Raw genomic sequence first — 15,720 nt, forward strand, 5'->3', positions numbered from 1 at the left:
GGAGGCGGGCGGGAGGACGCAGGATCGCTGTGTGTGAATGGTAAGTATCGTGCGCTGCGTCGCTGCTGCATCGCTGTGAGATCTTTCTGTATGAAAGCTCACTAGCGATCATTTAGCGATGCACCAGCGATCCTGACCGGGTCGGATCGCTGGTTGGATCGCTGGTGCATCGCTAAATGTAAAAGGGCCTTTAAATAACGATTCTCCCCAAAAAAATTAAAAAACAACTTGCCTGGCTCTACTTCCAAGCTGCCGAAGCTTTGTTAAGCAGGCTAATGTTGTTTTGCATTGCCGGTCGAGCTTCCACATAATGCCCTGCAGCTGTGACATCCAGAGATTAGTGTTCCCAATGAAGCACAGAGTTAGTATGATTACAGCGATTATAAACTTTCCCACAATTTTTGTTATTTTAGTAGTGAAAAAAATTCTGACATTTGTAAGAAAAGTAAACTTTATTTCACCATTTTCTAAGATCAGTGTTGGGGAAGTGCAGTACAACAGAGCAAACAGCACTGTGAGAAAACAACTGCAAATGTGCTTGCTGTGTTTGTGATGGGACAAGGTTCAACTCAGCTGTGTTTTTTATAATCACACACAGGTCTGCAGCAGAGCTGCCAGCACTATGAGGGTATGTGCACAAGTTGCGGATTGCTGTGCAGATTTTTCCGCGCAGAATCTGCATCTCTTGGCTGAATCTGCAGGTCAAAATCCACCCTTTTTTTATGCGGATTTCCTGCGGATTTATTGCGGATTTTGTGCGGATTTGGCATGCATTTTTACACCTGCGGATTTCTACAATGGAATGGGTGTAAAGACGCTGCAGAATCCGCAGAAAGAATTGATATGCTGCAGAAAGTGAACCGCTGCAGATTCCGTGCGGAATTTTCCGCAGCGTGTGCACAGCCAAATTTTTTTCCCATAGGTTATCATCGTACTGTAAATCTCTTGTGGATCTGCAGTGGATCCACAGCAGCAAATCTGCTGCAGTTCCGCAGCAAATCCGCAACGTGTGCACATACCCTGAGAGGGCAACTGCTGCTGCGTATGTTTCTAATGAGACAAAGTTAACTTCTGTTGTTTTGTGTAAGCTCTGCAATATTGTGTTAGCTCTGATCTTACCATATAGTTGTAAATAATTATAAGAGTCCAGTGTCAGTCATTACATGTCTTACACTGGTAACTTCACCTTTCATTTAAAATAAGCTCAGGAGGCAGATTCTCATGCAGATCAGAGTCCGGCACAGAGATCTTAATAGCTCATTTACATATAATGAAACTGTGGATTTCTATTTAATAAGACATCAGAATGCAGATATCAAAGTATCATTTTCTTCAGTTTCCTATAACCTACATGCCCATATAATGTAGATGGCTTAGGAGTGATGATCCAACTGACAAATTCCATTTAACCCCTTCCTGACATCAGATGTACTATCCCGTCCATGGGACCCGGGCCCCTATGCCCATGGACGGGATAGTACGTCTACCGCGATCAGCGGCGCCCACGTGGTGAGCACCGCTGATCGCGGCCGGGTGTCAGCTGATTATCACAGCTGACACCCGGCACTATGTGTCAGGGGCGGTCACGGACCGCCCCCGACACGTTAACCCCTTGCACACCGCGATCAAACATGATCGCGGTGTACCGGGGGTTAAAGGGAAGCATCGGCAGGGAGGGGGCTCCCTCCGTGCTTCCCTGAGCCCCCCACGGCAGCGCAATGTGCAGCGCTGCTGCGGGGGTCTCTTTCCCTAAAGGCCCCCGAATCCAAGATGGCGACGGGGGCCTGTAGGGAGCTGACTTCCTCAGTGCCTGCAAAGCGCAGGCATGAGGAAGTCTGCAGAACTGCCTGTGACAGATTGCTGATCTGTCACAGTGATCTGTGATGTGACAGATCAGCGATCAGTCACAGGACAGTGATGTCCCACCTGAGACTATGTAATAAAGTTAAAATAAAAAAAAAGTGTTAAAATAATTTAAAAAAATCGCCAAATAAATTAGAAAAAAAAAAAAATATTCCCCCAATAAATCCATTTTTTTTAAATAAAAAAAAAACAATAAAAGTACACATATTAGGTATTGCCGCGTCCGTTACTACCTGCCCTATAAAACTATCCCATTAGTTAACCCCTTTAGTGAACCCCTTAAAAAATAAAAATAAAAAACAAAGCAAAAAATAATGATTTATTATCATACCACCAAACAAAAAGTGCAATAACGCACGATCAAAAAGACGCATATAAATAGCCATGGTACCGCTGAAAACGTCATCTTGTCCCGCAAAAAACGAGCCGCCACACAGCATCGTCAGCAAAAAAATAAAAAAGTTATAGCTTGCAGAATAAAGCGATACAAAAATAATTATTTTTTATATAATATAGTTTTCATTGCATAAAACCGACAAAACATAAAAAACCGACCTAAATGAGGTATCGCTGTAACCGCACTGACCCGAAGAATAAAACCGCTTTATCAATTTTACCACACGTGGAATGGTGTAAATGCACCCCCCAAAAGATATTCATGAAACGCTGGTTTTTGTTCATTCTGCCTCCCAAAAATCGAAATAAAAAGCGATCAAAAAATGTCACGTGCCCGAAAATGGTAACAATAAAAACGTCAACTCGTCCCGCAAAAAATAAGACCTCACATGACTCAGTGAGTCAAAATACGGAAAAATTATAGCTCTCAATATGTGGTGATGCAAAAACTATTTTTACAATAAAAAGCGTCTTTTAGCATGCGACAGCTGCCAAAAGTAAATACCGCCATAACCCCCCCGTTATCACCCCCTTAGTAAGGGAAAAATAATAAAATTAAAAGAAAATGTATTTATTGCCATTTTCCCATTAGGGTTAGGGCTAGGGCTAGGGTTAGGGCCAGGGTTAGGGTTAGGGCTAGGGTTAGGGTTAGGGGTTTGTTGGCATTAGGGTTGGAGTTAGAATTGGGGGTTTCCACTGTTTGGGTACATCAGGTGCTCTCCAAATGCAACATGGCGTCTGATCTCAATTACAGCCAATTCTGAGTTGAAAAAGTCAAATGGTGCTCCTTCCCTTCCAAGCTCTGCCATGCGCCCAAACAGTGTTTTACCCCCACATGTAGGGTATCAACCTACTCAGGACAAATTGCAAAACAACTTTTGGGGTCCAATTTCTCCTGTTACCGTTAGGAAAATAAAAAATTGAGGGCAAAAATATCATTTTTGTGGAAAAAAATGATTTTTTTTAATTTCACGCCCGGGCGTTATAAACTTCTGTGAACCACTTGGGGGTTCAAAGTGCTCACCACACATCTAGATAAGTTTCGTGGGGGGTCTAGTGTCCAAAATGGGGTCACTTGTGGGGAGTTTCAATAGTTTAGGTAGATTAGGGGCTCTCCAAATGCACATGACACCCTCAGACCATTCCATCAAAGTCTGCATTCCAAAATGTCACTACTTTCATTCCGAGCCCCGACATGTGCCCATACAGTAGGTTTCTCCCACAAATGGGGTGTCAGCGTACTCAGGACAAATTGGACAACAACTTTTGGTGTTCAATTTCTCCTGTTACCCTTGGATAAATAAAAAAATTGGGGACTAATTGATCATGTTTGTGGAAAAAATATGATATTTTTATTTTCATGCCCGGGCATTATAAACTTCTGTGAAGCACTTGGGGGTTCAAAGTGCTCACCACACATCTAGATAAGTTCCGTGGGGGGTCTAGTGTCCAAAATGGGGTCACTTGTGGGGTATTTCAATAGTTTAGGTAGATCAGGGGCTCTCAAAACGCACATGACACCCGCAGACCATTCCATCAAAGTCTGCATTCCAAAACGTCACTACTTCCATTCCAAGCCCCGACGTGTGCCCATACAGTAGTTTTCTCCCACAAATGGGGTGTCAGCGTACTCAGGACAAATTGGACAACATCTTTTGGGGTCCAATTTCTCCTGTTACCCTTGGGAAAATAAAAAAATTGGGGACTAATTGATCATGTTTGTGGAAAAAATACGATTTTTTTATTTTCATTCCCGGGCACTATAAACTTCTGTGAAGCTCTTGGGGGTTCAAAGTGCTAACCACACATCTAAATAAGTTCCTTAGGGGGTCTAGTTTCCAAAATGGGGTCATTTGTGGGGGGTTTCCACTGTTTAGGTACATTAGGGGCTCTCCAAAGACAACATGACACCCGCAGACCATTCCATCAAAGTCTGCATTCCAAAACGTCACTACTTCCCTTCAGAGCCCCGACATGTGCCCATACAGTAGTTTTCTCCCACATATGGGGTATCAGCATACTCAGAACAAATTGGACAACAACTTTTGGGGTCCAATTTCTCCTGGTACCCTTGGGAAAATAAAAAAATTGGTGACTAAAAGATCATGTTTGTGGAAAAAATACGAATTTTTTATTTTCACGCCCGGGCGTTATAAACCTCTATGAAGCCCTTGGGGGTTCAAAATTCTCACCACACATCTAGATAAGTTCCTTGGGGGGTCTAGTTTCCAAAATGGTGTCATTTGTGGGAGGTTTCCACTGTTTTGGTACATCAGGGGCTTTCCAAACGCGACATGGTGTCAGATCTCAATTCCAGCCAAAAACGTCAAATGGTGCTGCTTCCCTTCCGAGCTCTGCCATGCACCCAAATAGTGGTTTACCCCCACATGTGGGGTATCAGCGTACTCAGGACAAATTGCACAATAACTTTTAGGGTCCTGTTACCCTTGGAAAAATAAGAATTGAGGGTGAAAAGATCATTTTTGTGGAAAAAATATGATTTTTTAATTGTACCGCTGTATGTTATAAACTTCTATGAAGCCCTTGGGGGTTCAAAGTTCTCACCACACATCTAGATAAGTTCCTTGGGGGGTCTAGTTTCCAAAATGGTGTCATTTGTGGGGGGTTTCCACTGTTTTGGTACATCAGGGGTTTTCCAATCGCGACATGGTGTCCGATCTGAATTCCAGCCAAAAACGTCAAATGGCGCTGCTTCCCTTCTGAGCTCTGCCATGCGCCCAAATAGTGGTTTACCCCCACATGTGGGGTATCAGTGTACTCAGGACAAATGGCACAATAACTTTTAGGGTCCTGTTACCCTTGGGAAAATAAAAATTGGGGGTGAAAAGATCATTTTTGTGGAAAAAATATGATTTTTTAATTGTACCGCTGTACGTTATAAATTTCTGTGAAGCCCTTGTGGGTTCCAAGTTCTCACCACATATCTAGATAAGTTCCTTGGGGGTCTAGTTTCCAAAATGGGGTCACTTGTGGGGGGTTTCCACTGTTTAGGTACATCAGGGGCTCTCCAAACGTGACATGGCGTCCGATCAGAATTCCAGCCAATTTTGCATTGAAAAAGTCAAACGGCGCTCCTTCCCTTCTGAGCTCTGCCATGCGCCGAAACAGTTGTTCCCCCCCACATGTCAGGTATCAGCATACTCAGGACAAATTGTACAATAACTTTTGCAGTCCAATTTGTCCTGTTACCCTTGGTAAAATAAAAAAAATTGAACCTGAAGTATTTTTTTTGTGAAAAAAGTTAGATATTCATTTTTTTTTTTAAATATTCAAAAAATTCCTGTGACGCACCTAAAGTGTTAATAAACTTCTTGAATGTGGTTTTGAGCACCTTAAGGGGTGCAGTTTTTAGAATGGTGTCACTTTTGGGTATTTTCTATCATATAGACCCCTCAAAGTGGCTTCAAATGTGATGTGGTCCGTAAAAATAAAATGGTGTTGCAAAAATGAGAAATCGCTGGTCAATTTTTAACCCTTATAACTTCCTAACAAAAAAAATTTTGGTTCCAAAATTGTGCTGATGTATAGTAAACATGTGGGAAATGTTACTTATCAAGTTTTTTGTGTGCCGTATCTCTGTGATTTAAGGGCATAAAAATTCAAAGTTGGAAAATTGCGAAATTTTCAAAATTTTCGCCAAATTTTCATTTTTTTCACAAATAAACGCAAGTTATTTGAATGAAATTTTACCACTAACATGAAGTACAATTACCTCAAAGGGACAGTGGTCAGAATTGTAAAAATTGGCCTGGTCATGAACGTGCAAACCACCCTTGGGGGTTAAGGGGTTAAAAGCCATGTGTCTGCACCAGTGCAAGCTCAGCTACCGGGAGGAAATTAGCTTATTTTTCCTGTCAGCCTTTTGCTTTCAGTCATAGGCACAGATTCATTCACTTCTCTGTACATAGTGAGTGGCAGCTGTAACCACATTCCGTCACTGACTGATGAAGCCAGCTCCCTGCAGGCCCCCGAAGGTCCCAGTCGCCATCTTGGATTCGGGGACCTGCAGGGATGGAGCCACCCCGTAGCAGCGCTGCACATTGCGCTGCTGTGGGGGGCTTAGGGAAGCACGGAGGAAGCCCCCTCCCTGCCGATGCTTCCCTTTAACCCCCGTTACACCTCGATCGTGTTTGATCACGGTGTGCAAGGGGTTAACGTGTCGGGGGCAGTCCATGACACATTGTGCCAGGTGTCAGCTGTGATAATCAGCTGACACCCAGCCGCAATCAACGGCGCTCACCACATGGGCGCCGCTGATCGCTGTGACGTATTATCCCGTCCCTAGGAGTTAAGTCCCAGGGCACATGGACGGGATAGTACATCACATGACAGAAAGGGGTTAAACACTATTAACCTCCTGATTATTCCTATATACTTTATGCTGGTTAATAGCGCTTTTTGACATGACAAGTTCCCTTTAAACTGTGGAAAAAAGCAACTAATATTTACTATGTTCTTTTTTAAAAGGTTGGATGGATAATGCAAGTTACTATGGCAACAACTCCTACTGAATCATTGGTTGCTGCTGGGAACATTTTTGTGGGCCAGGTATGGATCTCATTCTCATATTTCAATAGTTTGATTAATATACACAGTATATATATATATATATATATATATATATACTGTATATATATATATATATATATATATATATATATGTATATATATATATACATATATATACACATACATATATATATATGTTATATAGGGGGTGCTCACTGTACGTATGAGGTGGTGCTCCAAGGTATAAAGTAGCAATCAATAACAAAAAAGCTTGGGCACTCAAATGAAAATTTTATTGTCCAGTTTAGACGTGGTCGGCGCCCCCTCACCATACAGGCATGAATGCAGACTAGGTCCCATTACCTGTAACCCCCTTCTACAGCAGATTCAGCTTGAAATAGGCATGTTTGTGCCAAAACGTTGCGGAAGTTAATCTGTCTTTCAACTGGGTCATCCTCTATTTTTCCTTTTTTGTATGGTGGTGGTATTTGCCTCATTGGTCTAAATTGGACAATAAATTTTTCATTTAACTGCCCAAGCTATTTTGTTATATATATATATATATATATATATATATATATATATATATATATATATATATATATACAGTTGTGGCCAAAAGTATTGACACCCCTGCAATTCTGTCAAATAATACTTAGTTTCTTCCTGAAAATGATTGCAAACACAAATTCTTTGGTATTATTATCTTCATTTAATTTGTCTTAAATGAAAAAAAACACAAAAGAGAATGAAGCAAAAAGCAAAACATTGATTATTTCACACAAAACTCCAAAAATGGGTCAGACAAAAGTATTGGCACCCTCAGCCTAATACTTGGTTGCACATCCTTTAGCCAAAATAACTGCGACCAACCGCTTCAGGTAACCATCAATGAGTTTCTTACAATGCTCTGCTGTAATTTTAGACCATTCTATATATATAGTGTTCTATTGCCAATGACACACGTTAAAAAAGCAGGATGTTCCTGCTCACTATATGTGTGTAACTGGAGCACATTTTACTTTACTTTCACTTTACAAGCTGACAAACAAGATACTACGATCCTAAGCTATAAGAAATACCAGTTCTAAGCTATGTTATCTTTGCTCCTGAGCAAACATATATTCACTGTTGAACGGCTGGATAGTACAGAGATTATTCTGCTGCACTGGACCCAGAGACCTAGAGACTCAGAGAACAGCCCACAGGAGAGAGTACAACAGTGTAATAAGAAAATCGCCATCAGCAGCAACTCTGTGTAGTTCACAGTGCCAAATCTGATGAACCAAAACTACCAATCCTGGAAATTTAAAGTAAAGATGTTGCTGATAAGAGAAGGTACGTGGACATTCACCCATGAGTCTCGACTTGACCCAATAACAGAAGATTGGGTAGAGAAGGATCAAAAAGCAAAACGCACTTTCTCCTTCAGTATAGATGATGCTGATCAGGTTGTGCATTTATGCAAATGTGTAACTGCAAAAGTAACATCAGATAAAAAATCTTAGTAGTAGCAGAATGTCAGTAGAAATAATGCAGATGTTATTGCCCAAAATATCACCAACTCCTCCCACCAAGATGGAAAATAATCCTGATATGCATGTCTGGCGTGGCCACGTCCCAATTACCCATATAGATACTCAATAGTCATGCCCACATGCCATGTATTAGGGTCAGGGACCGGTATAGATGAACAGCTTAGCCTGTAGTGGAAATCCATAATACATGAACAACCATGGTCCAAAGTGCCACCAAAGGTGCTTACCAGGGACGGGAAGAGGAGGAGAACACGGCAACGTCACCTCCGACGCGCATTTTGCGGCGCTCCAGGCCGCTTTGTCAAGAGGAAGTCTAGAAAGCTAGAATGAATCAGCTAAAAAGAAAAATAATCATCAAAGGTTAAGTGCCATTGCTGAAGAATATGACACATCAATAACTGAAATTGCATTTACTATTAAGGCAAGTACATCAAAGCATGCATGGTGTATAGACTCTGGGGAAACTAGTCATATGACTAATGACAGAAGATTCTTCTCTAACCTTGACCAAAGTAAGTCAGATAAAGTGATCTTAGCTAATGGTCAGTATATGAATTCAGAGGGAATAGGAGATGGTTACATTAATTGTCAAGTCTCCAGAAAGATTCGAGTAAAGGACATGCTCTATATCTCTAGTCTTGAAACAAATCTGTTATCTGCCAATTGGACATCCCCTCATGAGAAGTGTGCTGTTTTCCAGGTGACCAAATCAAAGATATGTCTGCTAAAGTATCAAGACTCTTCAGTGCTACAGATGACTATCCAGGCCTACCAATACATGTAGAAACAAATGACACAGCAAAATGGACCTGGAAACTATATGCAGAGACTTTGATGACCGGAAAGTGAAGGAACTGGGAGGTCATCTTCACATCCATCCTCCCAGTGGTTGGACATAGAACAAGGAGAATGAACAGGATTCTACAGGTGAACAACTGACCACATCTATTGTGCCGTCAGCAACGTTTTGGGTTTCTTGACCATGGAGTGAATTTCTTGTATGATGGACTCTTTGTTAAAGATGGATTGCATCTAATGAAAAGAGGAGAACATAAATTTAGTGGACACCTTGCAACACTCCTCAGAAGAGCATGGGAAACAAACAAGGAGAATTGGAGATGCTAGCACAGGAAAAAAAATGTCATAGGCATCACTGAAACTTAATGAGATGATACACATGATTGCAGTACAAATCTTGAAGTCTATTCATAAGCAACTTATTTATATGAAACAGGCTTAACAAGAGGGGAGGAAGTGTTGCATTGTATGTAAGGAAAACATATATTTCCACAGAGATTCAAGCTTCAGAGAATGGTAGCTCTGTAGAAATTGTTTGGGTAAGAATACAAAGAGAGAAGATCAGAAAGACCTCTACTGTAGGTGTTTACTATAGGCCACCTGGACAGACTGAAGATATAGATGAACTCTTTTTACATCAGATGAATTTGTTCTAAAAAAAACTATGACATAGTGATCATGGGAGATTTTAACTATCCAGATATTTTTTGGGAACCTCTCTCCAGCAAAAGTAAAGGCCCGTCACACTAAACGATGCACCAGCGATCCCGACAATGATACGACCTTGTCAGGATCGCTCGTGCCTCGCTACATGATCGCTGGTGACCTGTCAAACAGGCAGACTCACCAGTGTTCAGGACCAGCGAGGACGCTGATATCCAAGGTAAATATCGGGTAACTAAGCGAGCGTGTCGCTTAGTTACCCGCTGTGTACCTTAGATACCTTCGTGCTCGCGCAGCGAGCTGGTATCTAAGGTACACAGCGGGACTAAGCACGCACGTCACTTAGTTACCCGCTGTGTACCTTGATTACCAGCTCACTGTGCGAGCACGCAGGTATCTAAGGTACACAGCGGGTAACTAAGTGACGGCGCGCGCTGAGTTACCCGATATTTACCTTAGATACCAGCTCCTAGTGTCTGCTTATAGCGCTTTGAGCTCGCTGATCGTTGCTCTCCTGCTGCCACACACAGAGATGCGTGCTGGCCAGCGGGAGACCAACGATCAAAAAATGACCCAGAACATTGCTGCACGATCAGCGATACCCTGCGGGGGGGCGGTCGCTGATGCGTGCCACACACAGCGAGATCGTTGTGTGTGATGGGGCCTTGGGTCCAGAAAATTCTTATCTTCTCTTGCTAGCAACTTTATCTTTCACAAGGTAGAAGAAAGAATAAGAGGATCTGCCATCATGGAGCTAATTCTTACCAATAGGGTGGAAATGGTTGACGAAGTAAAGGTGACTGGGAATTTAGGAGGCAGGGATCATGCTATCCGCAAATTTTGGTTTACAAGAGGAGGAAGACCTGCGAGGACTCAGATTTCAAGGTTGGACTTCAAAAAGGCAGATTGTAATGGACTCATAAAGAGGGTAGGAAAGGTACTCTGGCTGAATGTTCTATAGTACAGAAATGTCAAAGAAGGATGGGAGATTTTGCTAAATGAATTTTTCACTGCACAATCACTAACAATCCCAAAAATAAGGAAGAATTGAAAGCATTTAAAGAGACCAGAATGGATGAAAACACAGAACTTAAACACTTGCTAAAAGTAAGAAAGAAATTTACATAAAATGGAAAGAAGGGGGCATATCTAAAGAAGAATAGAATGCTGTCTGCAAGAAATGCAGGGCAAGCATTAGAATATTTAAAGCCAGTAATGAAGTGAGGCTTGCATGGGAGACCAAAAGAAATGAAAAAGGATTTCAGAGGTATGTCAAAAGCAAAAGAAAAGTCAAAGCTGCTATATTTTACTGCATGAAAAGCGTGATGTGGTCAAAAATGATGTTGAGAATGCCGAGCTTTTAAATTCCTATTTTGCAACTGTGTTATCTAAGAAAACAAATGTAACATCATCTGATCTTCACTGTGCTATCGAAGGGATAGAAGAATCCACACTATCTATAAACAGAGATATGGTGAAGGAACACTTAGCATATTTTAATCAAATTAAATCTCCTGGTGTCCATGAATTACATCCTAGGCTACTGAAAGAGTAAGGAGAGGAAATTACAGAACCACTAGCCAGAATCTTTGAAAATTCCTGGAGAATAGGAGAAGTCCCAGAAAATTGGAGATAGGGGAAATGCTGTCCCTATCTTCAAAAAAGAATCTAAGATGGAGCCAGGAAATTACCGGCCAGTGAGCGTTATTTCTGTACCAGGAAAGATGTTTTAACAAATCATTAAACAGCATTTATGTAACTACTTGAATAAGAATACATTAATTAACTAGAACTAGCATGAATTTGTAGCTAACAAGTCATGCCAGACTAATCTAATTTTCTTCTATGATGAAATCACTGACTGGGAGGATCAAGGAAAAGCATTTTGGCAGGCGTCGGTTCCTGTAGCTGCCCAGCAGGAATCCAGAGCCTTGCATCCTGCAGTCTCCCATTCTTCTCCAACCGCTCAGGAGCCTGTACAGCAATCTCGGTGTCACAGGCGCTCTGCTCAGACCAGCTCTGTGGGACTGGTTGTTGCTGCCACCTCTGTGTCGGCAATAGCAGCGCAGGCTGTCCTGCAGCAAACCACTCCAGTGGCTAAGTCCTCTCGTCACGCTACTGGGCATGCTCATGAGACGATCTCCCATTGGAGATCAGGAGTCACGTGCTCATGTCCTTCTCCTGATCTGATTGGTCCTTCCCAGAGATCTGGAAGGTCCCGCATGGCTATAAAAGGTCTGCATTTTCGCTTGGCCATGCGCTAGTGTAGTCTCTAATTGCTACTGTGTGAATGATGATGGATGCATGAACCTGCGAATGACTCATTAAGATCCCCTCCATCTGATATTACGGGTGTGGATAGGGACTTAGCCTTAGAGTCAGCGCCAGTCAGTGGCATGCTACAAGCCACAGTGCTCATCTCCACAGAGCTAGCGTCCGACAGTGCGCCCCTCCTGGGCATTGTCATATAGCGGCTGAGTCAGTTGCCGCGCTGCGGTCAGCAGCACTTGTGGGCGTCCACCGCTGAGACCTGTGAGGTCAACAGGCTCGGCATTTATGTTTATGCCTTAAGGCGACTGTGAATATAACAGAGTACGCCCAGTACACACCGGGTGACGTTCAACCCCTGTGCGATATACAGCCATATTGTGCATCTGCCATTATATAGAAGCAGTTTAACACCACTGCACAGTGGAACCGGGCGGCGAACACACTTTCTATTATTATTTCTATTATTTTATATTTAGTGCGTTCCGCCGTCCCTAACACATTTAATAAAGTATCTCATATTATTCTTAGTGAAAAAATTATCAAATATGGGATTGACAAGGCTACGGTTAGGTGGATTCATTACTGGCTCAGTGTTCGTATTCAAAAAGTGTTATTAAATGGTTGCTGTATGTGGAAGAGTTATTCAAGTAGGTTACCCCAAAAACAACTTGCTGATGGTATTACAGTCGATCTGTGTAATCAGACAGAAAATCACTTCCTAAGAATATGCTACAAAAATCTCTCTATGGTCTTAAGCAATTGGCAACAGCATGGAACACAAAAATGAACAAAGTCATATTGGAAGGATTTGAAAGGTCAAGCAGATCCGTGTTTAGACACAAAATGTACAGACAGAAAGTAGATGTATATTCTCTTAGAAGTGAACTATGCGAGTATGGTTCATCAAGAGGAAGCAGAAATTGCAATGATGACTAAAATTCTGAATCAACATTTTGATACTAAAGACCTTGGAAATGTGACATATTATCTAGGAATCCACTTCCAAAGAGAAGAAGATGGAAGCTTTCTTCTAAACCAAAGTGCAAAAATTGTCTCAATTTTGAAACAATTTGGAATGTCAGAAACCAAAGGTATATCAATAGGGATGAGTGGACCCAGGGAATTTCAGGTTTTAGTACGCGATCCGAAATTTAGTCCAAAGTTCGGTTCAGGTACGAGAACTGTACCCGAACTTGAACCAGAACCTGAACCTCATTTAAAACAATGGAAACCTGAACTTTACATCTGAAAAATCTCTCTCTTTTTCCTTCTGCAATTGACTTCCCCTGAAACTCCAAACCTTGCAACCGACTTCCGGGAGAAGTCCGTGTTTGGCGTTTAGCACCGGACACTAACTCTAACTGTCCGGTACAAACCCCAAACTTTTAAGTTCGGGTTTGCTGATCTCTGTATGTCAATCCCAATAGATCCGTCCTATGAAAAGTTGGAAGGTGATGTTCTGTTACCTAACAATGAGAAAGACAGACAGTGGGGGCACTTTTACACATAGCAACTATGACTCTACCAGATACCACAACAACGATTGGAATTATCTGAAGATATGTGAAAAAAAGCACCAAAAATACTGAAACGCCATTAAGAGAATTCTTCAATATTTGAAAAAGACTCAACACATACATTTAAGGATATCTGCAACAAGAGATCTAAATCTCGCAAGCTATGTAGATCCAGACAGGGCTGGTGACTTAAGTGATTGTAAATCGACAAGCGGATATTTGTTCAACCTTGGAGAAAGTTCACTTTCTTGGTCAAGCAGAAAACAGGTGTCTGTAGCCTTGTCATCTACAGAACCAGAGTATGTGTCTGCAACCCACGCAAGTCAAGAGATCATTTGGTTAAACCAATTGTTAGGATATCTTTGTAAGCCAGCAACTCAACCAACCATGATTTACAAAAAAGTGAGAACCAAACACCATGACATTAAACATCACCTGTGTGATTTAATCAAACATGACATAACTGAGTTCACTTATTACAAGACTAACCAGTTGATATTTACTACTGTTTAATAGTGTATTAGTTTCTGTCACCAGCATTAGTGTTATATTGGCAGTAAATCACTTAAAAAAAAAAAAACAACAGGACGCTCCTGCTCACTGTGTGTGTAGCTGGAGCAGATTTTACTTTCACTGTGCAAGCTGACAGACAAGATGCTAAGATCCTAAGCTAAAGGAAATACCAGTTGTAAGCGGTTTTATCCTTGTTCCTAAGAAAACATATATTCACTGTTGAATGGCTGCACAGTATAGCTGCCAACATACACACATAAATTGAGCTACATGTTAAAAGCACTCTTAATAGTTTGTGTTTTATTTGAAGACAGAGTCTCCCCTTCTGATACGGCCATACCTAGAACACCTGACAAAGTCTGAGATACATGCAGTTATGACCGCTGGTTTCGCTACCATTGCAGGAAGTGTCCTTGGAGCATACATTTCGTTTGGAGTAAGTAAAGGCGGTTGCCATTTTATTCACAATTAATTTCTTTATCTTCTAAAGTGCAGAGTACTTTTTTTTGACACTTATATATATGAGTAGTAGAGTAGTCTTATTACTAATAGACACAACAATGTTATCTTCTTAATCTTGAATTTGTGCTGTCTTTTTATTTGGATCTTGTTTTAAAGTCACTAAGGCTATGTTCACATGTCTAGTAGTGATCAGTTAGAACGGATCCAGCAGCAATCCATGGGCAAAAAAATTGTGCAGACTCAGCTTTTACTTCAATTTTATAAATATTGATCTCTGGTGCATCCATTTTTTAACACTGAAATCCATAGAAAACGGATCCATTAATTAGTCATCCATTTGTAAAAAGTTTACTGAGAGGAGCAAGAATACCTCAGCATCTGATTTCTCTTACTCCTGCACTGATTAGAAGGACTTCACCTTCTTATTAAATGGTGCAGGTTTCTTTTAGCGTGCAAGGGTTAATCTGCTCAGTTGAGAGCTCTTGGAAGCTTTCAAGTTTTCCTGCATTAAGGCTCTCAGCTGTTCACTGTTAGCCACTCCCGTCTCCTATATAATCTGGGCCTTGGCAAGCATTCATTGCCAGAGCTAGCTTATGCTGCATGGTTAGGAGTAAAGATGAGTGAGGTTCGGTTCGGATTCGCCAAATGGACCGCCGTTCGCTGAACAGTTCGCCAAACGGTTAAACGAATTTATCTGAACCCCATTAGATACAATGGGAGGCAAAACCAAACACATAAACAACACCTTAAGGGGTGATAAAAACTTCTCAAACAGCTAAAATTAGGGTCAGACACCATGAAAAGTGGCATCAATTGACCCACAGTAGAAATTTGCAAATGGCACAGCAGCAGTCAGCCATGGCACACGCATGAGGTAGCAGGGTCTGGCTGAGCATTTTCAGCTTGAAATGTAAGTTTTATTGAGGACCTGGTGGTTTAGGCAGTTTCATACGGTACTATTGGTAGAAAAATGTAAGGAAAGTGACACAGGTCATTGACTTAAAGTAAGTGCAGGCCTGCCTGTCTGGGAGTCCTACTTACACAGACAACCCACCAGATGGAGACCCAACTTGGCGTCTCCACATTTCAAAATATAATTGTCACACACCATTAAAGTGACATCAATTTCCACACAGTATAAACACTATAATAGGCTCTAACACACCTTC

General features: G+C 41.6%; 1 protein-coding gene across 5 annotated transcripts in view; it reads left to right on the plus strand.

The window, feature by feature from the left end:
• The window catches only part of SLC28A3 (solute carrier family 28 member 3), a 189,632-nt gene that overhangs the window by 143,040 nt on the left and 30,872 nt on the right, over positions 1-15,720 (plus strand). For all 5 annotated transcript variants that reach the window (XR_012220370.1, XR_012220372.1, XR_012220371.1 and 2 more), the window contains exons 10-11: positions 6,748-6,828; positions 14,400-14,525. Coding sequence is in view for 1 of the 5 variants with exons in the window: in XM_073546016.1 (XP_073402117.1) it covers positions 6,748-6,828; positions 14,400-14,525 (207 nt within the window). In the remaining 4 variants the exon portion in view is untranslated. The remainder of the gene's footprint in view (positions 1-6,747; positions 6,829-14,399; positions 14,526-15,720) is intronic.

Source organism: Dendrobates tinctorius, unplaced genomic scaffold (assembly GCF_039654945.1).
Source record: "Dendrobates tinctorius isolate UK_male_01 unplaced genomic scaffold, ASM3965494v1 ptg000144l, whole genome shotgun sequence".
In the NCBI taxonomy this organism is placed as follows: domain Eukaryota; kingdom Metazoa; phylum Chordata; class Amphibia; order Anura; family Dendrobatidae; genus Dendrobates; species Dendrobates tinctorius.